Source organism: Orbicella franksi, chromosome 13 (assembly GCF_964199315.1).
Source record: "Orbicella franksi chromosome 13, jaOrbFran1.1, whole genome shotgun sequence".
Lineage (NCBI taxonomy): Eukaryota > Metazoa > Cnidaria > Anthozoa > Scleractinia > Merulinidae > Orbicella > Orbicella franksi.
In genome coordinates, this window is record NC_138157.1 from 15,728,382 (window position 1) to 15,753,587 (window position 25,206).

General features: G+C 38.6%; 3 protein-coding genes across 3 annotated transcripts in view; 1 reads left to right on the top strand and 2 right to left on the bottom strand.

Annotated features, from left to right (window-relative positions):
* LOC145464745 (protein dachsous-like) overlaps positions 1-12,958 on the top strand; it is a 35,868-nt gene extending 22,910 nt beyond the window's left edge. Inside the window, exons 27-38 of the mRNA XM_081448532.1 lie at positions 688-737; positions 869-1,090; positions 1,196-1,284; positions 2,145-2,210; positions 2,491-2,559; positions 2,754-2,954; positions 3,658-3,723; positions 4,909-4,974; positions 5,993-6,044; positions 6,836-6,864; positions 9,590-9,644; positions 10,284-12,958. Of these exons, the coding sequence (XP_081304658.1) occupies positions 688-737; positions 869-1,090; positions 1,196-1,284; positions 2,145-2,210; positions 2,491-2,559; positions 2,754-2,954; positions 3,658-3,723; positions 4,909-4,974; positions 5,993-6,044; positions 6,836-6,864; positions 9,590-9,644; positions 10,284-10,829 (1,511 nt within the window). The 3' untranslated portion in view covers positions 10,830-12,958. The remainder of the gene's footprint in view (positions 1-687; positions 738-868; positions 1,091-1,195; positions 1,285-2,144; positions 2,211-2,490; positions 2,560-2,753; positions 2,955-3,657; positions 3,724-4,908; positions 4,975-5,992; positions 6,045-6,835; positions 6,865-9,589; positions 9,645-10,283) is intronic.
* A 2,228-nt stretch (positions 12,959-15,186) lies between these two features.
* LOC145464756 (beta-1,3-galactosyltransferase 5-like) lies at positions 15,187-20,828 on the bottom strand. The gene is made up of 2 exons (XM_081448545.1): positions 20,754-20,828; positions 15,187-17,073 (listed from the first exon to the last, which is right to left on the bottom strand). The coding sequence occupies exon 2, from the start codon at positions 16,982-16,984 to the stop codon at positions 15,956-15,958; it is 1,029 nt and encodes a 342-aa protein (XP_081304671.1). The 5' UTR covers positions 16,985-17,073; positions 20,754-20,828; the 3' UTR covers positions 15,187-15,955.
* A 2,067-nt stretch (positions 20,829-22,895) lies between these two features.
* Positions 22,896-24,435, bottom strand: LOC145465069 (uncharacterized). The gene is made up of 4 exons (XM_081448863.1): positions 24,406-24,435; positions 24,240-24,310; positions 23,687-24,021; positions 22,896-23,314 (listed from the first exon to the last, which is right to left on the bottom strand). The coding sequence occupies exons 1-4, from the start codon at positions 24,433-24,435 to the stop codon at positions 22,896-22,898; spliced, it is 855 nt and encodes a 284-aa protein (XP_081304989.1).
* Positions 24,436-25,206: the final 771 nt, after the last annotated feature.

Here is a 25,206-nt window from a genome sequence, read left to right on the forward strand (position 1 = left end):
AAATTTCTTTTAGGAAGAGTTGGTGCTTTTATCCTACAAGTTCGCGTAGCTCGCACTTTATACGATGAAAATGGCAACGCTGTGGTTGTCTACCTGCCTAATGAATTTTGTTGTATATAAGTTAGTATTTTAGTTAGACGAAGTTAAATAAATTAATTGGTAGAGGAGCTTTATTTCTGACCTTTTTGCGTACATGTACATGTGTATCTGCCATTTTTTCTGCGCTCAGATCTCCTTCATACCATACTCAGTGGATTTACCAATTTGAAATACTCCTCCTGGCCCTCCGCTTGGGAGAGAGACTTTGGTGCGCAATCTAGTGAAAGGAGGGTTTCGGCGATATAGGTTGAAATTATTATTAAGAGTTTTAAAATTAGAATGTGCACTCGTAATTTAGTTGAAATACCATGCAATTATCTGCCCTCTTCTTTGTTGAACTCCTGATTTTTAACCAAAAGTTTATTCGTAGGTAATGACATAGACTTGAAACTGCACTGAATCCATGAAATGGACACATTTCAGCGACTCATTTCACAACAACTGTTAACATGAGTGTGCCTTGGTCCCTGGTCAGCTTATTGTCACATTAATTCCGTTTTACAAAGACTAAATCTGTCTTACATTTCATTAAGTATCCTCTCAACTCACATGTAATCAGCATCTTTTTTCATTTATCATGATTTGTAGGCTTTTATGAAGGTGAAGCCTCAAGGAACACTGTTGTAGCAAATGTCCAGGTAAGCGACTCTTATCGGCCTTGGCATTTATGTAATTTGTTGTTGCAAGCCAATATTTTAGGCGTACGACTTGTTCCACGATTGTAACCCCAGGAGTTCATAACACAATTTCCCTTTTCTTTGTCGCCCAGGCATTGGATAAGGACTCTGGTGCTTATGGCTCTGTGCTGTACTCCATCGTGCACGAAGAGATTCCCGGGATTTTCTTCTTGGACGCGAACACTGGTGGAGTAACCCTGTCCAACCTCTCGGCCCAGGTCGCTGGGAAGCTGCATTATACACTGTCAGTTTCAGCCGTGGACAACCTGGAGAAAGTGCCTTACCACAAGACCAATCAAAATGCTTTTGTTCATGTACGTTTTGCATTGTAGTTGTCGTTGTCGTTGTTGCTGTTGTTGCATGTAAAAGAACAATTATCATTTTACATTTCCTAATAATTGCTTCTTTTTCTTTTTCAGATTTTTGTTCTCTCTGATTCCACAAAGCTGTCACTTGAACTTGGTGTTCCTCTCGAATTTGTTCAAGAGAAGAGAAACGAGATTGAAAGGTTTGGGTTTTTTTTACCCTCTGTGTACGTATGATCACTAGCTATTGCTGAAGATGCTTCATTTTAGTGGTTTAACTTGAGGTACGTTCGTCAAAACTCTTTCGGGACATTTCTCGTCCTCGAAAACGCGAAAACAAGTAGACTAATCGCCGACCAAGATTTAAGTGGATCCGTTTGTAGGATTTCCTGGAAACTGAACGATTACCAGCAATCATATAAGCAAAAGATACATACGATGTAAAAGCCATGAATTGGATTCCTGTTTTCCCGCACTTACCATGGATTGCAAGGTTTTACTGTAACCGCCAATAGGCCATATTCGTATTCTCGGTATTGGAGTGTAACTACAATCATGGACAAAAGTCTTGGGACAAATTTGCACTTGTGGCGCTTTTGCGTACACGCCAGGCGCGAATACAACTTCACCTGCCTAACCTCGCCTCCCACCCCCCATACAATGTTGAAAACTAGTACGTGCAATTTCAACTGATTGGCAACATTGTGTTGGGTGGGGAGGGGGGACAGCAACCCGTTTATTTATAAAGGATATAGCTGCGTTTTCTTCATACTTCAGTTCTAAAACACAGATAATCAGTTACATTACATAAGTGTCCCAAGGACCTTTGTCCACGACTGTAGCTTGCAGCTGAGGCTAATGTGGGCAGTCTTTTCAAATGCAAATGACATTAATTTGTTTTTAATGAAATTCTCTGTATGAGCCTCCATTGCAAGCTAGTTCCAGTGCAATACCGAGAGTACAAATATGGTCTCTTGGTCTACTGCGATAACTGGCGGCGTAGTGATTGGCCACATGCGATCATTTTGGTCTTTGCTTGACCTTTTCTCCACTTTATCTTTAGCATGCTGCGTAATCTTACCGGGGGAACAGTGATAATTAAATACATGCAAGAGAATGGTGACGGACGGTAAGTTCTTTGTAAACGTAATCATGACAACTGCACTCAGGGAGGACCCACTCACTTTTCAGGGGTAGGATGTTCAAGAAGACATTTCCTTTATGTTGATGGAACTCGTGCGCATGGGAATGCAATCTGATGGGTCATTCATCCCATCTAGGAGAGACGGGGGGAGGTGGTGGTAGAAATACTCTCAGTCTCTTCAAGTGACTGAGAGTACACACTTGGCTCGATGCAGACTTTACTAGTACTGCCCTGTGTCATAAATAGCTGCTTTCTTCCGTCCTAGAACCATTATCTATTTCCATGCTATCGACAATAATACGCTGAATATACTGACGCAGGAGGATTTTATGAGGTAAGTCACTGAAAAATACTCAGTTCTCTGTTTCGAAGACCATGTAAAGTAAAGTTTTGTGTAGCAATATTTTCAGTCAAGAACCGTTCTTTTGTTTGCCTTCCACTTGCAACTGCCCTGTTTATGCAATCTTTTTCTTCTGTTTGTCGTTGTTTGTCATGACAATTTTTTTTTATCGTGTAATTGAATTTCAGTGGCTTGCTAAATAACACCGGCCTGATCAGCAGTATTTTCAGAAAATGGAATATACGCATGCCAGCAGCCGGGACAGCGGAAGCATCCAAAGGCTCAAGGAACGAATTCAGTGCTGTAATCGCCGCCATGTTAGTACTGTCTGCTGGTATCGGGGTGGCAGGAGTGATTGGCATAATTGTCGCGTGTCGCAAGAAAAAACGGTAAGCTTAATATGAGCGAGGTTTGATTGTTGAAATTTTAAAGACAGTGAATTTGCATTGACTAGATGTAAACTGTTACGAGCGCGGATTTATGCTGGAGCAAATTTGAAAAAGAAAAAGTTGTTTAAGAGAATTTTTACAAGGTTGTGACATTCGTAAGATTACATCTTTGTAAAGTTTGATCATAGTTAAAGGAGAGGAATGGTTATGACGCCCGGTCAGGTCCAGGTCCTTGTAAAGAACTTTGTCAGGCTTCTTAACCATTCCCCTCGATTAACTATGGATCGAATTTAATTTGAATGTGAAAACGTGAACAACAGGCACATTCGAAAAAAGACTCTCAAAGAAGATGAGCGTGGGTCCGCGTAAACACCATCTTCATCTTTTAATTAACGAGATAAACGTATGATACCACAATCCATGGATTCAATAAGAAGGACAGAATAAGGTGGCGTGTTCCTGATTGGAGGGTAACAATGGAAAATTTACCTTGGACAGTTGCTAGTCTGTCACCCCAGTAAGACGCCAATGCGGGCAGTTCACGTTTGAAAGTGGCCTTCCGGGTTCACAAACAATACATGGGTAGCCTAGTGCCACGCAGTTAGAGGGCACACTATCACAGGGATCTGTCCTAAAACAACCACTGTTTGGCTTTAATTTGGCGGGTTTTGATGAAAAATTCTTCACTTACTACATTTTCTAGTCAGAAGACTGTTTACAAGACAACTGATAACGGGGAATCACCGTTTCCACTAGCAACGGCTTGGTAGTAAGTACAAGAGATTGATTATTTTTGTCAAACTTGAACTAATTTACGAAATGCAAAGAAGCATTCATGACAGCAAAGAAAACAAGGTAGTCTAATAATCCCAGGGGGTACTCCCTTATGTGGGTTATATAGGTATGTGTGTCCCCAAAGGGTATGGTTTCTCAGCCGTTTTGGTCATAAACAGGGTATCGATTTTGGCCATTTTGGTCAGAAGTAGGGTATAGTTTTTGTACTCTAGTCTTGAATTGGGTATGTTTCTTAGAAGAAGCTACTTTTCATCATTATCGATTATACCATCATCAAAAGCCCTTCATAAATTATGTTTAGGGCAACTGCACAAGCCGCAACGGTCATAAATAGGGTCTCAAATTTTTGGTGAGGTCATAAATAGGACAGCGAAAATCGCAGATTTTGGTCATAAATAGGGTAAGGGTTTTGGGAACCTCCATCCAACTTTTCTGGGATTACCGCTCTCGGGCATTTTATCAGAGATTGAAATAAATACGAGCGGTGAGCAAATTCAGTTTTTTTTTGTTACTGTTAGAATCCTTTCCCTTTTGGTTATGCTTAAAATAGTCATAGGCTAAGTTGGAAATAAAAAAACTAAAAAGGTAATACCAAATCAAAGGGGACACAGATGGTAAACGTGAAAGAACATTATTTCAACATTTCAAGACAAGCTGTCGGGGAAGGAACTCCTTTCATGCACCTCTGCAAATGTCAAACTCAACTAAACGTTGTACTAGCTATACAGTTTAATAGATAAACTGAAAAACAAGCAATACCAAATGATACAAGAACGAATGGTATCCTCCCCAAAAGTCACCAGTGGTTCTGATCCAAATGCGGAATGGCGGAATTATCCATTTCGAGAGTTTAAGCCGGTGTGAGGTTTAGTTGCTCTTGACGCCTGAGTGGCATTGCAGTTAGCTCGAAGATGGTTAGTTTCATTAGTAGATACTATCTAGTTATCTTTACGCTATACACAGTTTTTCTTTTAGTCATTACACTAAAGACGTATAACTCGAACTTGAAAATCCAACTAGAAGTTCTTATTTGAATTCAGATTCATTAAAAGTAGAACTACATGACTTTATAGAAGAGGCAAAAAGTTCCAAACTTAAACCTAATTATGTTTCCAACAACATGATGTTTATTAATCTTTTTATTTTCATTTTATTTCAGCTCTATGGATGTTCCCGGCATTGAAGCATTTATTGATGCCAAGGCTAATGGAACTCGACGATCTCTGTAAATATGCTTACAGCTACACTGTAAAATAAAACTGCTGGTTCATTTGAAACCTGAACTCCAAAGTTCCTAATGAGAAAACCAAGTTCAAATTCAAGATGCGCCTAAGGCGGTTTTTTTGAAATGCTCTTTTTGGGGATAGTTTGTTTATCCGCTACACACTGCAGAAAGATTTTAGACACTGTCAGTTTTAGGTGAGATTGCTGTTCACGAAAAAAAAAATATATCATTGTACGAGACGCGCTCTCTTTCCTCTACCCCACTCAGTCAAAGCATATTTATACACTGTTTTCGATTTTTAGGAGATCAACATTGAATTGGGAAGGGAAGAAGACACAATTGTTGTTGTTGTTGTTGTGTTTATTTTTTACTGAAGCGTTTCAATAAATTTAGATGTCTGATATAATTACCTCAGAGACAGAATTTCCAACAGGTCTATAAGATGCCTAAGAACTGGACGCCATCTCTGGCTCCTGCACTCTCATTAAAGGCTCACGCCCTCTCATACTTTCATCACTGGCTCGTGCCCGCATCACCCTCTCACCACTGCCTCTAACCCGCATTCCTGGCTCCCTTACTCTCATGACTAGCTCCTGCCCACATCGTCCTTTTCCGCTCACTCACCACTGGCATTTTACCCTCATTCTTGGCTTCCCCCCTATCAACATTGGCTCTTACCACCTTATCATTGGTTCTGACCGTCTCTTTGTTCCGTTTCGGTGCCCTCTTGGTTGTGCGAAAGGTTGCGTAAAAGTAGGTTTCAATGTCGGTGTGCATTGTTGCGTAAATTTTGTTCGGACTAAACTAATTGTTATGTTTTTTTGTGACGCATTTTTATTTTTTACTTTTATATTAACTTTAGCTATAAAATGTATATAAAATGCCCTATATAGTGTAAATAAAGGTACTGAATTGAATTGAATTGTTAACAACAACAACAACAACAGCGTTAGTTGAGCATGACATCATGTGCATTTTCTCATTCGAAGCCATACTGAAGATTTGCTTTTTGTCATAGGAGAGACACAACCAAGTATGCAGTACAGAAGGATGCAGCTCCTTGTTGCTCGGTATGTTGCTTTGCAAGTGCATGACATAGCATACTTTGTTTCCTCGCAATTTACATTTATAGATAAAATTACAGCTTTTGTATGTTTACAATAAACCTTTACGGTTGATAAATATTAAAGTTAGAGTATGGGGATCAAGCAAACCATTCAGTTTTCTAGTTGGCCCCCCTATTTACAAAATTAGTCAACTCTCGGTACAGGTGAGAAACCAGGAAGGCACGGAGAAATTAATGAAAACAATAGACATGATGTACCTACAAACTAACAAACCAAATTACAATTACAATGAAATAAGACAACAAAAAGTAAGTTAAAACGGACAAGTTTTAGGAGAGAGCGTGTTTAAACAGAGCAAGTGACAATGGTTACGAGAAGTCAGTTATTTTGGGCATTGCTTGAACGTGTGCCTTTCTGATAGAGGGAGAGTCCTGTTTTCTGTCTGTCTGTCTGTCTGTGTGTCTGTGTGTCTGTCTAAATGTGCATCCATGTCAGTCAGCCGTTCGGTCTGTTGGTCTGCCAGTCTCTGTCTGTCTCTTTATCGAACTGCCGCACAGACGAACTGCCACACAGACGAACTGCCACACAGACGAACTGCCCGTTTGAGGAAAAAGCGGTTTATAACGGCGAATGGCAGTCGCACTGTTTATCTCCGATATGAAGACACTCAAAAAGTTAATTTAGCTTCAGTAGGTTTTGACGAGTTGGAGGACACGCGGACTTCTCTTTACTTTGGTAAAGTTGTAAAGGTTATTTTGTATTTTGACTTTTTTCTGTTGTAATTTGTTTCTCAGGGTGATATTACATTGCCACGCACGTCATTGTGAGTAGTTTTCGTTTAGTATAAAACCTTCCTTACTTAGGAAAAAAAGTAATAATTATACTCTATCTGCTACTCTGTTTTGTACCATGTCACCATGCTAAAAGGACCGTTGATCATTCACTGTATTTATAGCAAGCTTAAAGCCGAGGCAAACACTAACTTGGAAATTTCCAGGGCCTGGTTTTTCAAAGTATGATTAGCTAATCCAGGATTAACGTGTATATAAAATAAACTGTAATAACCGCGAAGAGCGTTTTTCTGTTTATATTTTATGTCCTGCATTATCAACCTTGTCTAATCGCAAATTTCACGAAACATTAGCAACGAAAAACACTTTATACAAGACAAATTGCAAATTCAATCAGCGTCTAATCATGGATCGGTATCATTTGGCTTTCGAAAAACCTGATGCATGGCAGTATTTAAGGTTGCTTACTACAGTTTTTCGGAGACTAGTAGCGCGCGCTATGATTGCTTGCCAGACGTCAATACTAATCGCGCGTGCACAAATGACGCAAGCAATCCTAAGAAGAAACGAAAACCACTTCAGCACTTGAAAGACGTTAAATCACTTCGGTATACGTAGCAATAGTTTCATACTCCGTTCAAACATGTGTTTAAACCTAGGGCCAAAAAAATGTGACATAAAAACTGAATGAACAACCGGTAAAAGAGCTCTAAATTACTCTTGCTTTCTCGCACGCGATACATGGCGTCACAAGAGCTCGCGCTTAAGGTTACCGTATACCTTCAGGGGTGTCTCGCGTCCAAGCGATCTAACGCGTCCGATTTAAGCTGTAGATACCTAAACCCCTATATCAAATTAAAGCGTATAGAGCTGGCTATCAAACCATACCAAAAAGTTTGAAATAAAATGAATTGCCGATTTTTTCACGGCCACTAAATGCAAGCGTCCTAATCACCTTTTGGAAGCTACAAGTCAAAGCGAATTTTGTTTTTCGCCAATTTATTTTTTTCCTCGGTTTCAGGACAAAAAGCGCTAAAAAAGCGTGTCTGCGTTTTTCCATATTCAATTGCAATAAAAAGTTACAGAACATTTTCGAAATAGGATTTAAAAGATGTGAAGTGATCGTACAAAAATCGCTCTCGGAGAAAAAGTATTTCGAAATAAACAATTCGCAGACACGTTTTTGTTTTTTATATGTTAATCTAGCTACTGTCCAAATTTGAGGGCAAACAAACAAATTCCTTTTGAGTTGTAACTCTTTAAAGTGTCTGCTTCAGGCGAAAAAAGTTATTCGAGAAAACAGCGCTAAGAAAAATATCTTGCTTCGCAAACAAACTCCGCCCAGAAATGCCTTCAACTGGGTTCTCAGATCACTGAGCCAATCAGCGCTTGGAAAATATACTACCATTAACTGGCGGTGAAATTCACGCGTGAATCTCCAAAAAACCCTTGCGTTTCGCAATGCACTCAAGGCGGAGAGATAATTTTTCTGCAGCTGGGTTTTTCTTGAAGCTGGTTTGGCAAATTGGGGAAGACGAAAAAGGATACGAACGCTAGAGTAGCTGGGCGACGAGAACAAACTAAAGAAAGCGCGGCAGAGCAAATGTGCATGGATAATATTCCAATGGATCTCAATGAGTTGGACGATTCATCGGTATCGAACTCAACAAAAGAGTCACTGTTAACATCGCTGTTATCGCTGTCGAGTTCCCAAATTTTACACAACCTTTCTCTTCTCTTGACTCGATCTTTTTGCCCGCTTGATACGTCCGTAGCTTCATCCGCGAGGCCAACTTTCGCTTCTTCACTCTGATGTATTTTCATTCATTCTTCGCTTTTTCGAACTGGTCAACGGAGTTTTCCGTGGTCCATGTTTAATTATAACGTAATAGAATTACATCTAATACGAAAAATGCTTGGATTAACAATGCTGATTAACTGAGTAGCCAGCCAATTCGTGGTATCCATATCGGTAATATTCCCGCGAAAGTAGTCTCGGTTGATTGCAGACACGTTATACGGCTGTCAATCAAGAGGGAACTTTTACTTCCGGCCATAACGTAAAACCTCTATTTCTCCGCCAATATTACGTTTTTTTCAATTTTGTTTTCAGAAATTAGAGATTACTCTTCGACCATTACTTTGAACCAAAAATCCAAATTTGAAAAAAATTGCCGATCTGAAGGTATACTGTAACCTTAAATAAAGAGCATGAGCAATTCAGTTCTCCTCCAAGGTTGTAAAATCCAGTCTTTGATTGAGGATTGCTCGAAAACCTATCGTACAACCCATGATGAAATTTTCACAGTTGATTTGTAGGGGTGAATCACGTTTAGAGCCAAAATTCTTAAAAAATCTGTAAGACAGATGTTGAGCTATTTTTGATTTCACATTTTCTTAGTTTGCGAAAAATCTACCGTACAGATTTTTATTTTACTTTGCATGAATGTTAAATCAGAGCCAATTTCTTATTCCTGAAATTTTGAGGTGGGGTCATACTCGTAGATTTTGAGAAAAACGTGATTTAACCTACTAGTGCCCAGTCTCTCCTTCAGTACTCGGTCGTTCATTTTGGCCATTTGTTGACGTTTAATTGTCCAAGTTTTACATAGAATGGTAAAAGACTTTTAAGGTAAACAGTAAATAGAGAAAGAAAAAAACATCTTGGAACATTTTTTAAAAGAGTTAGAAGTTGGGCTGTTATAATCCATCAAAACTGTAGTAAGCCACCCTAATGGACTTTACTTTTCTCAATAGAAGAGGAAGTGCCACTTACAAACTGAAAAATCAGGAAGGGAAAAAAAATGAGGCTGTAAGTGTCACTTAAACGATGCACTGAGCTAATTAGGGTAGTTTCTCTTTGCAAGATCCCTATAAAATAGAGTAAACGACAAAATAAGGAACCAGAATCGTCAACTAATCGGCAACATGTCCTGATGTGAAAAGAAATTCTCGGAACTAACAGGGAAAGAGATGTAAAACAATCGATAAGAAGAAGTACGATATTAGTTTTACAACATCACAGTTAGTTGCAAAAAACGATTTAAAAGAAACAATCTCGATCCGCCGGCCGTGCAAGTCGCGTTTGAAAACATCTAGCTTCAATGCAAACCAGTTTAGGTATCTTTAAAGAAGACTTACGCACAGTGGTATGGGCTCTTCTTCGATGCCCGCTTGGGTTTGACTCGAGAAGGCAGAAGTGCGGACAATGACTTGGTAAACGCTTGCTTCTTTACCTCACTTACAAGAATTTTAACACCAATTAAGGCCCGTGCTGAAGACAATAAGTGGAAAATCGCGAGTACGTTTTGCAGATACACCTACAAAGCTCAGGATCATGGCGAACGAATCTGCACATGCACTGCACAAGGTTTTTGCAATTCAGATTTTTGCACTTCTCTCCTAGTTTTCAGTTAGAACGATGATTGACTACATCATACTGTTTTCACAGAAAAGGAAAGCTGTTGCTTTAAATCATTATGAGACTACCCCTCATTCCTGTACTGACAGCAGTGAACGGAATGAAGATTCTGATACGATAGACGGTCACGCAACCGACGCCACGGCAATTACAAGAATTGCTGAAAGCCACGAGAACGCTGGATTCGAGCACAGTCAAGAGCGTGAGAAGAGCGAAGAAAAACCTGCAGTTGATCGTAAGATTTCAAATCTCGGCGATACAAAGCCAGACCAAAGCAACGTAAAAGGCAAAAATCGGAAGGTAAGGTTTGATTTGCGTGGTGCTAAAATGAAGAACGAAAGGCGGGCCGTCATGAGAAATATCCCGGATATTATTGTGATCAGCGAAGAAGCAGAGGCGAACCAACAGTTCGACGAAAATGAGAGGAAGCGAGCTTGTGACGAAGACGTTTGCGATGATGTCGATGATGAAGATGATTTGCCTACTGATCTGAGTTCCATTTTTGAGAATTCAAGAGAGAGTTTCGCTTCTGGGTCTGCCATAAGCGATGAGGAAGGAACAGTAGTGACAATATGATAGACCGTTGTTGTTCTGTCTGACAAAGGATGGAGCATTTTACTAGTTTAACTCTCTTTTTGATCAATGAAGAGTCACGTTTGTAATTTATTAACCAAAAATCTTATTGAGCACACGTATTGGTATACTGTATGGTTTTAACATTGACAAGTACTGGCAATATGTTAATACAAGTAACTTGATTCGTCCCTGACTGGTAAGCTAAAAATGCTCCGGTAGTACGCTATGGTTTATTACACTAGTTACAATATAAAATTCGCAGTAGCTATGAGGAGGAGGCATAATTAATTGCTTGCATTTCTTGCTCCCAATTGGGGGATATTATCAGCTGGGGGAGGTCTATGTAGTCAGCATAGATCAGTTGAGTCTAGACATTTCATAAGCGCGCTAGCTGTTGTTGATGTGGTTGAAGTGTCCTAAATTGTTGTAGTGCAGTCACTCCTTCGTAATGCATTGTATGTGGTTAACAGATAATTTCAAATAATGTTTAATGTTTTCTTGTATTTGTTGTATTTGTATTTCGAACAAATACATGATTACATCGCGAAATAAAGTGTTTCAGAAGTACGGGCTGTTTCCTAAATTATCTCGACTCGTCGTGCCGTAAATTTGGGGAACCTGGTCCCAGTTATCCAAAGGATGGATAACGCTATCCACCAGGCCCCAGTTGTTCAAGAGATGGACAACACTCTCTACCGGATAAATTACTATCCAGTGGATATCGTGGTTTGTTTTGTTAACACTTATCCGCTGGATAGCGATTTATCCGGTGGATAGCGTCATCATGCCTTCGAACAACCGGGGCCAGATAAATCATTATCCAGTGGATGGTGTGGTTTGTTTTGCCGTCACTTGGATAGCAACAATCGGCATTCAGGTTCTTTAACTACGTCACGTTTTGCAACAAACACCTTTTGCATGACCGTGAACATGAATAGGTACTGCAGTAAGACAGGTTTGGCACCAGTATATACAGTGTCTCTCAATTTACTTCAGTTATTCTCGTGTAGATTCTAATCAGGCATTGTAACACGGATGAACACCCGCAGGGAATGGCGTTATTCACCCTTTGAACAACTGGGCCCTGTGGTATAACTTGCACGCTACTCTTGGTCACGTACAATATTTACTGGTGAATTGTTACGATAATCCTGACAAAATCCTAGGAGATGATGAGCTGTGCGGGACTAGCGCCTCATTCAAGGGAAGTGGCAATATGCCAAGTACTTTCGCGATAGAGCTATTTTAGGAGTCCACGCACTAGAGGTCAAAGTTATCCGACGGAAGTACATCGTGAGCTTGTAGTTCTGTATGTCGTCATAGTGTAGCAGCTGTTACTGTGTTTGGGATAGGGAGATTGTTTCAGTTGTTTGTTCTATTGTTCTCTCAAAAGGTATCGAGCCATTGAGATCTTGCGAGAGCTGCTACCCTAAAGTTATCGCTTACTAAACGTTTGCGCGAGTTTTTGTTAACTAGCGTTTACTGCGCATGATAGAGTCTGTGTTTTGGCGTCAACAGCGCTGGCAACAAACCCCGAAGATGGCGTTGATAACTGTTTCACACAAAAAGGAAACAAACGTGGGCGACGCCTGGAACAGTTTTTTTTATTTTTTTTGAAAATGAAAACTGTTTAGTTGTCGTAAGAGAGGATGAAGGGTACCATATAGTCCTTATTTCTAAGGTAATCTCTCTGAAGCTATTTTTGGATCAATCACGGCCTCAGAATTTCCTTGGAATCTCGAAACAAACCGTTTTTTTTTTTAAAATTTTCCTGCCAGGAGCCTCCGTTTCTTTTAATCATGACATTATGATAACAAGAGAGGATGAAGGGAAACAGAGTTAATCCTCCATGTGGGCCTTATTCCCTGGGTAATAAAATAAAGTAATAAGGTCCAATAACCCAGGGATTACCTGGGTTATTGGACTGGGTTTGACTCATTGAAGGGATGGGGGAAAGAGCAAGAGTAACCGTACGAATTTTTAAATTCCCAGACTAGCATCTTCCTAACCAGGAATGGGACTTTTATCGCTAAATAGACCCTTTGCATAAATGGCGCCTTAATTTGAATAACAATGCTTTGTACTTCCTTCAAGCCTCGTACTCATGTTTTTTTTTTTTTGTTTGTTTTTTTTTTCATTTATCCATTTATTTGTTCACATACAGAATAACATGCAAAAAAGTTACATAATTACTTACATTAAAATACCTAAAACAGGTTTAACAACAAACGATAAAACTAGTGGTAACAATAAATAAATAAAAATAAATAAATAAAAGGCGACTCCTCTGCCCGGTTTTTAGTTTTTTAAATATTATTATCCAATAACTACGTACTTGATATAGTAATTTTATTAACAACAATTACTAATAATTAATAATTAATCATAGATACAATTAAGAAATAAGCAGTGCAGAAAAATTTCCGAGATAAGTAATTTAAATTTAAAATGTTGGTGGTATGTCCAACTCTCAATTGCACTTTGGCCTTGGTTCGCTTGCAGAAAGTAGATAGATGGCTTTTATGGTACCGTGATGTTGAGAAGTGGAAGTAAAGGATTCCATTTCTTAGAAACTGTATCGAGGTTGTTGGACTCTGTGCGAAACTGCGATTTTAGGGACACAAGAAAAGTTGTTAAAATCGGGATCTTCTTGTTGACCCTGCAGCTTCACATATAATATCTTGCCAGAAGAAAGCAGAAATTTAGTTGAAGTGAAAACTTAGAGGTGTCCGGTCTCAGACCCAGATATATGGCGGTGTGTTTTGAATAGTATATGGTCATTAGATTGACCTGCTTAAGTTTTTCAGTCAAATTTTCCCAAAAGGTGGCTACTATTGTACAGTTCCAGAAGAGGTGGATCAGGTTTTCAGAATGGTTGGTCCTGCTTTATATCAATTTTTGTTAGCAAAAGGTTCGTTGGTAAAATACGATGAAGGAATCTGAATTGAAAGTTTACGAGTTTTGTGCTTTTTGTGGACCTAGCTGCCAGACAATAGGCCCTAGTCCAGTCAGCAAAACATCTTTCATCAGATTTAATGCTGTCATTCCATTTCTCTTGGCTTTTAAAAGGAACGGTGCTTTTGAAAGAGAGGAGCTTCTGGTATACAACTCTGTTTGCTTTATCGTTCTTAATAAAAGTCTCGGAGAAGGAATCGGGAGTGTCTGTGCTACTAGGTTCTTTACCGAGAAAGTTGGTGTTATAATGGTGCCGAAGGGCAGAAATAAGGCCGAAATACTTAATGGGTTGTATTCGTATATTGTAAGTGCTGATAAAATCTGCAAGGGGGAGAAAACTGCGCGAGTTCGTCATTAACTGGGCTACCTTAGTGATTCCATGCAGGAAAAGATGTTTGTAGAAGACCGGTCTGTTATCGATCCTAATTAGCGAATTATGCCATATGTGTTGTTCAAGAAATTGCTGCTCGGTTTCGATTTTATCATCAAAACTAACCTCTGACCACATTTCTAAAATTTCTTGTAGCAAAGGGTCTTGGACCGATATCAACTTTGAAGTGTCAAGCTTGTTTAGATTACATGTGAAGACTAGTTTGCCGCCATATTTCCTAAGTTCAAGTTCAAAAAAATCTTTCCATTTTCCGTGGTTAGAATCGTCAAGGTATTTTTTAATCCAAGCAGTCTTGAGCGATTTGGTAAACGAAGCAATGTCAACCATTTTTAACCCTCCGTTTTTATAGTCGTTTATCATGACACTTCGCTTAATCTTATCGCCCTTATTGTCCCAAAGAAAGCTGTAGAAAAGATCGTTTATTTCTTTGATAGTTTTATGATTTGTCGCCAGCGGAGCTAAAATATACGTAAGTTGAGATGCAGCTAAGCTTTTAATAACTTGAATTTTGCCGAGTAATGTTAGCCGGCGATATTTCCAATTGCTTAAGATGTTTTTAATTTTGTCCGCTTTTTCTCTATAGTTTATATTTAATGTGATATTGGGATCGGTAGAGAGCCAGACACCAAGGACCTTTACTTTGTTTTCTGGCCATTTAAAGTTCTTCTCGGGAAAAAGTTTTTCCTTATTTCCCACCATTGATCCAATCCATAGAGCTTCGGTCTTTTTACTGTTGAGTCTGAGGCCAGACATACTGCCAAAAGTTTCGATCACCTGAAGTGTGGCGGATAATGACTCACTAGTGCCGTTAAGAATGAAGGTTGTGTCATCTGCATACTGGCTAATTTTAATTTCTGAGTTGTTTACAGATATTCCTTTAATGTTCTTGTTCGATCTGGTTGCTTTAGCTAAGATTTCAGCAGATAATATAAATAGGTACGGCGAGAGACGGCAGCCTTGCCTAACACGTCTTTGTAGTTGAAAAAAACCACTCGCCCAGCCATTGTTTAGGACACAGCTTTCGATGTTCTTGTAAAATGTTTGAAACCAGCTTATTAAAGAAGAGCCAAAACAAAAATACTGGAGCATGCGCTCAATGAAAGACCATTCCAGCGAGTCAAAGGCCTTTTCAAAATCTATAAAAAGCAATAGCCCTGGGATGTTTTTTTGAGAGGCGTAGTTCATAATGTTATCTATCAAATGAATCTAATGTTTTCTCCAATAAATCGTCCTTTTAGGAAACCGGTCTGGTCGTTATTGATAAGTTTTGGGATAACAGATTTTATTCGGTTTGCGATAGCTTTCGCAGCTATTTTGTAGTCGCAGTTGAGAAGAGTTAGTGGCCGCCAGTTTTTAATTAAGTGCGGTTCTGCGTCTTTTTTTGGTATGAGCTTAATGATTCCGCGTCTCTGTGTGATCGAAAGGCTTCCTTCATCATATGAATAGTTGACTGTACTTATTAGAAGAGGAGACAAGCCTTTCCAAAAAATTTTGTAGAAAGGATTTTTACATGAATGTGAGGCTTAGGATGTACAATTAAGTATTGTTATTCAAATTTAGTCGCCACTGATGGAAAGGGTCGATAAGCGTCTATACAGAAGAGGAATATTCTTTAAGTGGTTCTCAGTGGGTTCTGCGATCATGATCACACAATTCAAATCATCACATTTGTCCAGTAGCAATTTTATACATTTACGAACCGTATTTCCTCCTGACACTGGCAAGAAGAATTGAATTTGTTTTCAATAATCTAAAAGAACGAATAACTCAAAATAAATCATCAAAAGAACGATCCTAGGTTTGTGCCATAAGGAAAATCTTTACCGTGCATACGTAACAGTTTGATTAAACATTGTCCAGTTGCTCGATGCTGAACAAGAGTGTTTGGCACAAAAATACAATCATCGTAGTCATCAATTGGCATATAGAATCCGCTATGATCCACCGCTATCACACCGGACTCGTTTGCAAGCATTCCCACATAAACATCGTCCAGTCTATACGGCTTAATCACATCAAATAAAGCAACCAGACACCCGATAACATCATATGACATAACAAAGCCTGCACCACTACAGAAATCTGGATAGTGTGTGTGATTGTACTCTTCATAACTGACATTCCATTTCCCTTCTCGACGTACTCTAGGATTGTGGTGCAGCATGCCCATAAAAAGCCCTTTGTTTGGTGTTGTTCGTCTTTGCAAGAATTTAATCAAATCTTTGTTGTTAACCAGCACATCGTCGTCTGCTTTGAGAAGGTAAGAAAAACCACAATATCTGGCTGCCCATTCGAAGGCCATCTGTATCTTCAAACTCTGGTTCCAGTAATGTTCATAATAATCCGCACGAATCATGTCGCCATAGACGCTATCTTCTTTTTTGAGTAAATCTGAATGTGTTTGATTCCTTGTCTGACCAAGGAGAAAGTATGTCTTCCACTCAGGTGCAGTCAGATGGGTATCAGTACCCCAAGTTTCACGAATTAAATTTCTCCTTTCCAAATTTGCCGGTGCAGTCGAGACCAGGATAAGAAGGAAATAATCTCGTTCACAAGCAGTCTTGGTAATCAAAGTAGTTTTGTGCTGCGGAGTTGTTTTCCAAGATGTACAATCGTGGCGAGGAATATAGCCGCTGGGAAAAGTAGGAGGTGCAGTGGAGTGGTCCGACTTCACGAACACACCATCTACCAATATAGCTATTAAAGCCACTGTGCACATTATTACAGCAAGAAGACGAAGTTCCCTTCTCGTCAAAGCTAATGTTTTCCAGCCCAATATTACTAGACAATGTTTTAATTTGCGACACATATTTTGAACCTGATACTAGTTAACCACACGGCTCACTTGGTAAGTTGCATAGGCTTTCTTCGGAGTAAAATAAATCAAACTGCATTGGCCTAAATTAAAAGAAAAACAATAAAAATAACTAACTAGCCAAATGATTAGCTAGTGAATGACTAACAGGAACTATTCTAATTTGATGTGCTATTAATGAAATCCTGGGTTCAATGTATGGTCCCTAGTACGTAAAAGCAATCCCAGATAAATAAGGTTTTGATTATTCATTAGTAAGTTTCTGTTAATGGCAGTTGTTAGCTTCACAAATTTGTCTTTGAAAGTCCGTAAAGTAAGTATGTGGTCAATTGTTCTGTTGCCAGGCAAAAAAACTATGAATGAAAGAATGAACGAACGAACGCACGAACGAACGAGCTAACGAAAGAAAGGAAGAACGAACGAGCTAACGCGGAAGAAAGAACGAACGAACGAACGAACGAGCTAACGAAAGAAAGGAAGAACGAACGAGCTAACGCGGAAGAAAGAACGAACGAACGAGCTAACCAAAGAAAGAACGAACGAGCTAACGCGAAAGAACGAACGAACGAATGAAAGAACAAAAGAACGAACGAACAAATGAATGAATATTTTATCTCCCATTTTCTTCTCAATACATCTGGTTGTCAAATGACTTGTTTAACTTGTTTCCTGTTGTCTTTCAACCAGTCATGGCTTGCGCGCAAAACACTGTGGATAAATTTGGTTTACACTCATAAAGCAACCAAGAATCGAGACGAATCGATTTTTCTTTCTTTCCTTTTTTGATAGATGTCATAATGCTGGCTATGACATTGTATCATGCGATGAACAGTAAACAAGGCGGCTTGCAGCAATCTGCGGTAATCAGCCAGTGTACATTTATTTAACTGTTAGGGTCTGAGTTTAAACTGTCTGCGTTTTCGAGACACCAACAGGGTCTGTGTTTTTCAGGTCTGAGATCTGCGTTTTCGAGGTCAAAATAATGTTACCTAATAACTTATTTATAACAATCTATTCGTACATAAAAAACAACCAAAGGTCTGTAATGTGTGGCACGTGTCGTACTAACGGTTAGAGCGTCACGTTGCAGAATCGGATGTTCGCATCCAGAAATAACCTGAGTGTGGATCCTTTCGCTTCTGTAAATTATTATCCTGATAAATTCTCCAACAATAACTTCTTCACAACCACTGTAAACGAGATTTAACCTTGCACGAGATGTTTAGCTTTGACAACAACCCCAAACGAACCGCGTTCGACGATGCCAGTTTCCTCAAGATCTTCATACCAAAATTGATGTAGATCATCGATCAGTTACCTTATTTACAATTACCTTCTTGGCGATATACGATATACGATATACGAGATAAGGCAATTCGAAACCCAAAACTGGAGTGAGTAAATTTCTGAATTATTTACAACAACAACAACAACAACAATTTATTTCTACTACTGTAAACAACTAAAAGAATTTACAAGATTATAATTATAAATAAATAAATAAACTGTACAGTACATACAGTAGTGGGACACCCAAAATAACTAAAAAGCTAAACTAGTTGGGTGACCGTAATTATAATAATTAAGAATGTGAGAGTTAGGAAAGAGGCACAACAAATACATTGGTACACATAAATATCATAAACTTGGTACAAGAGTAAATATACAAAACAAAACAAAATAAATAGATGTAAACCATCAAAATATCAGTAAAGATTAATAGAGACTAATGAAATGCGACGTTAGTTCTTTTTTAAATTGATTAGAAGTACAACACTTGAATCTTTCATCGAGTTCATTCCATAATTTAGGTCCATTAAATCGAATATTAAATTTGCCATAATTTGTTCGAATTTTTGGAAGATAGAAAGTAGATCTAGATGCAAAGCGAGTATTTACATTATGTTTACAAGATGTTTTGACAAAACTTAAGATATTTGACCGCCATGCTTGACCGAATGAAAAAAGAAAACTGTTTGTTACGAAAACACGTCACCGAATATTTAATGTGTTGCCCCTTAGGATACATTTCATTTTGAAAATTGCCAAGTACTCTGTTTTACATAAGAATATTGTTATTCCGGCCCAGGCTGAATAATCTTACTTTTCCGCCGATTTTAGACCGGAAATATTCTTTTGAATATCCTTTGATTATAGCGACTGGTATTTCCATTTTATCGACTTTGATGGCGTTGAAGTAATTTTGGAGCCAGCCTGCAGGCATTAAAGCCTGATATGAAGCACATAACTTCTTGCAGAAATGTTATAAGCATCGAACATTCGGCTAGTGCTGTTTTTGGTGTTTTTTTTTTTGTTTTGTTTTTTTTTCTTGTTATATGTATATTATTTTTACAAATTTCAAAACACAAATTTAAATAATATTCTTTTCAAACTCTTACCCTCAGGTTTGTTCTCAAAATATTCTTAAAATTTCACAAATTTCATCCTCGATAGTCACTTAAAATATATTCTTATTGAAAAAATTAGGTCTTTTTACATCCCATCTTTAAACTGGAGTGAGTAAATATCTGAATTATTTACTTAAGATATTTGACCGCCGTTCTTGACCGAATGAAAAATTAAAATATTGGTAATGCACTTGCCCCTTACTATACACTGCATTGTGAAAATTGCCAAGTACTCATTTTTATGTAAGGATATTGTTTTCCGGCCCAGGTTGAACATTCTTAGTTCTTTGTCAATTTAGGCCGAAACTGTTCTTGTGAATATTCTTTGATTATAGCACATAACATCTTTGATGGCGTTGAAGTAATTTTGGAGCCAGACTGCAGGCATTAAACCCTGTTATGACACATACTTCTTACAGAAATTTGATTAGCATCAAACATACGTCTAGTGCTGTTTTTTTGTGTTTTGGCCACTCTTTCCGTTTAGACAAAGGGAGAATTTTATACGTATACAATTTACTCAAAGACATACAATTATTTTATATTTACAAATTTTCAAGACAGAATTACATTCTTTTCAAAGCCTCAGCCTCGGGTTTACTCTTAAAATAATCTTAAAAGCTAAGTTTCTACCACGATATTCTTATAACATATATTCTTATAGAGAAAGAGAGTAGGGCAATTTAAAACTCATCATTAAACTGGAGTGGGTAAAATTCTGAATTACCCAGTTCACATGTAAATATTGAGTCAATATTTGACTGCCATGCGTTACCGAATAATAATGAAAAATGTAACACGTCAACGAAGCCCCATTGCACACATTTCATTGTGAAAATTGCCAAGTTTAAAGTCCCATATTTCCATGAGTTTACAACGGATTCTTATGAAGCTTCTCATATTTACTTCACTTTCGAGCGCTGGTGACTCGCTGGTGAGGCTTATCGGTTTGAATTGACAAAGATGCTGAAGCGTGACATTGTCATGTCGAAGTCATACATTTACAAGTCCAATTTTTGCCTTCATTGATTTCCGCTAAATTCGATCTCCGTGGAGGGCGAACTTCAGATTCTAAACAGTGCTGTCAGTGTTAATTCAGCCCACTGAGTGTTCCAATGATTCTTATAATTGTTACTAGAATATTAATTTCACGCCGAAACCTTCTGTTAATTTAAAGTAAAGAACAAGTGATTCGATCGAACATTGAGCGATTTCGAACGTCACACCGCGATTCCGCTATGGAAGAATAAATGTTCTTGTCAAGTCAAGTTCCCATCACACTTTAATTAGCTCAAATCGGTGTTAAAGCGACTCCAAGTCCAAACACAAAATACTCACCATAAAACTGAACTCACCTTGTAAACCTTTCCCGTCAGTGTATCACTTGCCTGTTAGTACAGCGAAAATATTTATATTCAGAGAGGCTAGGTTGGTTCAACGGCGTCGAGGAAATCAAAGCTTATTTATCACCGGTCTAAAGCACGAGCGATACACGCGTTAAACTACAACTTGTGAAGTATTTTAAACCTGAAGACTCGATGTTCCTCTGGATTAGGACAGAAATATGGCGAAGTCTCACGCATCACTTTAAAGTTGACACCCGCAAGGCAAGCCGTGAATCGCGTGTCGTGATGCATCATTTTAGCTCATTATATGTAAACAAAGGGTCTCGCCATGTCACAGTGATTTTGGTATCCCCATGTTTTGGGTACCCCCGTACCCAAATCCCTAGTGTTTTGGGTACCCAAAACACTGGAAGCGTTAAATACCACAGACTGGGGCAAGTGAAATCATCCATAATTCTGCTCAAAAACCATTTATATTCTTACGAAGCTTTGTCTCAATAAATAAAAGCTTTCTTAATCTTGATATAAACACATAACGTCGCTGAAAATAGTCGCAATTTGTAACAGACTGTCTGATCCTAGTCCGCATTTATAACGACATACAAAACCGTATTCACGCGCCAAAGCTCCTTGTATGAACATGGGCTTAGTGCCTATCGATAACCCTTGAAATGCACGTCATTTTAAACAAGAAAGGCGCATTCTAAACCTCGGATAGTTCGGCCATTGGATAAAATCAATATGCGAGCGGGCACACTGAGATACGGCCGTCACGCAACATGCGGGTCTCAAGCTGTGACTGACCGCTGTGTATGTTGCCTGTCTGAAATAAACCTTGTCTCAGACAGTTGTTTATTTATCGTTCTTTCCTTGATTATCTCTCCTATTACTTGCCTTTGCAATGTGCCTGCTTCTTATTGTTTCTTTAATTTAGGGTAGCCAAATCTAAAAGGCAAAGCAAACTTACAAAGACGAAATTAATTCTAATGAGGAAAGGGCTAGATCAAAATGCTGAAATGTAAGGGATACCCAAATCCCTAGTGATATGGGTATCCCTTTCTAGGCAGCCAAATCGACTGAAGATTAAAAAGGTAAAGCAAATTTTCAAAGACAAAAGGCGTTCAAGGGGAGAAACGACTAGAAATGCTAAAACGTAAGGGATACCCAGATCCCTAGTGATATGGATGTCCCCTTCCAATATGTTTATTTGTTATTGTTTCTTTAATTCAGGGTAGCCAAATCGACCGAAGATAAAAAAGCAAAGCAAACTTGCAAAGACGAAAGTCATTCCAATGTGGAAAGGACTAGAAATGCTAAAACGTAAGGGATACCCAAATCCCCTGTGATATGGGTATCCTCTTCTCGACTGTTTGTTTGTTCTTTTTTTTTTTCTTTTAATTCACGGTAGGCAAATCCACCGAAGATTAAAACGAAAAGAAAACTTACAAAGACGAAAGTCATTCCAACGACGAAAGGACTAGATCGAAATGCTAAACTGTAAGGGATACCCAAATCTCTAGTGATATATGCATTCCCTTACAGAGTGTTTGTTTGTTATCGTTTCTTTAATCCATGGTATAGCCAAATGAACCGAGCATTAAAAGGCAAAGTAAACTTACAAAGACAAAGGTCATTCCAGTAAGGAAAGGACTAGAAATGCTATAATAACAAAACAAAGAAAATATAATCCAGTAGGCAATGTTGAAACTAGGCTTTATAATGTTAGGGCAAGTACGAGAAATGACATGTCGTATGCCCTGATGAAAAATGAAATGGTCGTATACCCTTGGCCATACGATCAAGCTCGTCTTTGGACATTTTTAAAAACGATTGAAAACATATCTTTTTAAAATCGCCTATGACTGTTTATAATTTTTGTTGCATGAGCCGTTTTATATTGTTGTATTTCTAGTACATTTTATCCTTTTTATAGATCTTTGTTTTAGTTTGTGAGCTTGTTTTTATATGTAAAGAGCTTTTGAATATTTCATAGTATTAGCGCTATACAAATCTATAATTATTATTATTATTATTATTATTATTATTATTATTATTATTATTTTAAGTCCTTAAAGTCTTGCCGCTTTTAACTTATGGTGCCGAGCTCAATCCATGAGCCTAGGGCAGTCATAAGTCTGCTGGATTACTTGATCAGGATAGAGTCCTCCTAAGTATGTGAGCAGTTCCAAGGAGGACGGTCTTCTGTAGCTCTGTTATTCTAATATTGCCTGGGATCTTGCCGATGTAGTTTTCTGTTCCCTTCTTGACAAGTCCGAAAGCTCCAATGATCACTGGGACAGTTGTTGTTTTCATTCCCCACGTTTTCCCGACTTCAATCTCAAGATCTTTGTACTTTGTGAGTTTTTCCATTGTTTTCAAGGAGGTGTTCCTTTCTGTGGGGATGGACATATCGATAAGCAGACAGGTTCTTTCCTTCTTGTCTTTCACCACTATGTCTGGTCTGTTTGCTTTTATCTCTTTGTCGGTTTGGATTGGCATGTCCCAAAGTATAGTCGCTGTTTGGTTTTCTCTCACAGTAGCTGGTTCATGGTCGTAGCGTTTGTCTTGTACTTTGATGTTATTTGATATTATTATTATTATTATTATTATTATTATTATTATTATTATTATTATGGTATCCTTAGTCGACCGATCATACCCATATTTCCAGTGACATGTTATGGGTAAGGATAGGAAATTTCTAGTTTTACCTCATAATATTGCCTGAATACGGTAATTTTTTCAACCGTTTTTACTAATGATATTATGGAATCTTTGTGTCCTCTGCAGTATAGAGACAGTTGTGTACGTACTACCAGATTGGAGTCTTGGCAAACCCATAGTCAAAGTTGAGTTCACAAGAAGGAGAAAAAAAATAACTTTTTAAACCGACGCAGTATTTCACCGGTTACGTATGTCATACGGTGGGCGATCATTTTCACCGTTGGGCCAGCAACTGTCTCTCTGTCCCATCTCAAGTGCTTCGAAGCGACGAGCTAATTGTTCTTCCAAGGCACTTGACAAGGTTTCTGAGGCTTGCAATCGTGCGTTTAAGCTTTGTCGAAAGCTTGCAACGTCTTGATTGTCGCCTTCTTTTTCTGTGGTAAGCTCACGGAAAGCCAAATAGCCTCTTTTACCGCCTCGACCAAGGTCTGCGAGCGCTTCTTCGCTTATTTCACAAGCTTTCTTGATGATCGTTTTAAGCACGCCCTGTTTTTCTACCTCGTCGATCATTTCCTTGGCTTCCTTCTGCGCTGCTGCTTCATCTTCCGATTCACTGTTTTCGAAGAAAAAGTTAAGAAAAGTATAGTAAGGCCCTTGCACGTCGAAATACCGTTTACTGGGTTAGACAGACAGCCAGCCAGACAGACAGACAGACAGACAGAGAGACGGACAGACGGACGGACGGACGGAAGGGTGGGTGGATGGATAAATAGATAGATCGCTTGTGCTACTGCTAGTGCTGGTGCACAGCTCACCATGATACTAGCTTACCCTAGTTTTTGCTGCGCATGCTTCGGTTTTAGATTGTGTGCCATTAACCATTCCGACGACTTGTATTTTCTCTGTTAAAACCAATACAACAAAAACTGACAGTAAATTAAACTACTGAAAAGACGAAGTACAAAAAACTGACAGGTCGAAAGAAAAGAACACTGACCTTAATCTTGGATCTGCGTCGCAACTTCATTCCTTCTTCTTCTTCTTCTTTTTCTTCTTCGTTCTTTACCAACGAACTGACAGATTCCTTCAGCACCGTCTGATTTTTTTCCACCGTATTACGTGAGTCTGGACCCACCTTTTCTTCAATTTGAGTGTTTCGGTTGCTGAAGTAATACAATGAAAAAACAATATTGTTATCTTTAAAATAAATCTAAACTGATCAGAACGCGTAAAGTGTGCGGAATGAGAAATTTCCTATTATTTTGTGTAAGGGGTAATTTTTTTCCCTACCGGCAACGATCAATGATCTCATCACATTTTAGAACGTTACGTATTATTAGGCTCCCCAGCTTGGACTGGCTTATCTGAAAGGAATGCAAAAGTTTCATGATTCGTCAGTCACACCATATTCCATGGCATCTGTCTAATCAAAGTCGATAGGACACGAGGGAGAACTGTTTAGTTCTTTTAGCATAACTCATTGACCAATCTATAAAGCAAATCAATATTTTGATGTGCAAACTGCAAGAAAATACGAAGTTCAAACCCCATTTTCCCTTTCATGTTTCTATCGATTGTTAGACGGCCGCTGTCATAAGCCAATCAGATTACGCGTTTCCCTTGTGGCCGCTAACATACATACAGATTTGATTTAAGAGAAGCACGAAATATCGTTTCTTCATCGTTATAATGTATGTCGTCCTTCTCGAGGCCAAGTCGAGCTGGTCGGCTTCTATTACAGATAAAGGAGAGTAAGGATACTTTCCTCATTTTCATTGCATTTTAGGTTGACTTACCT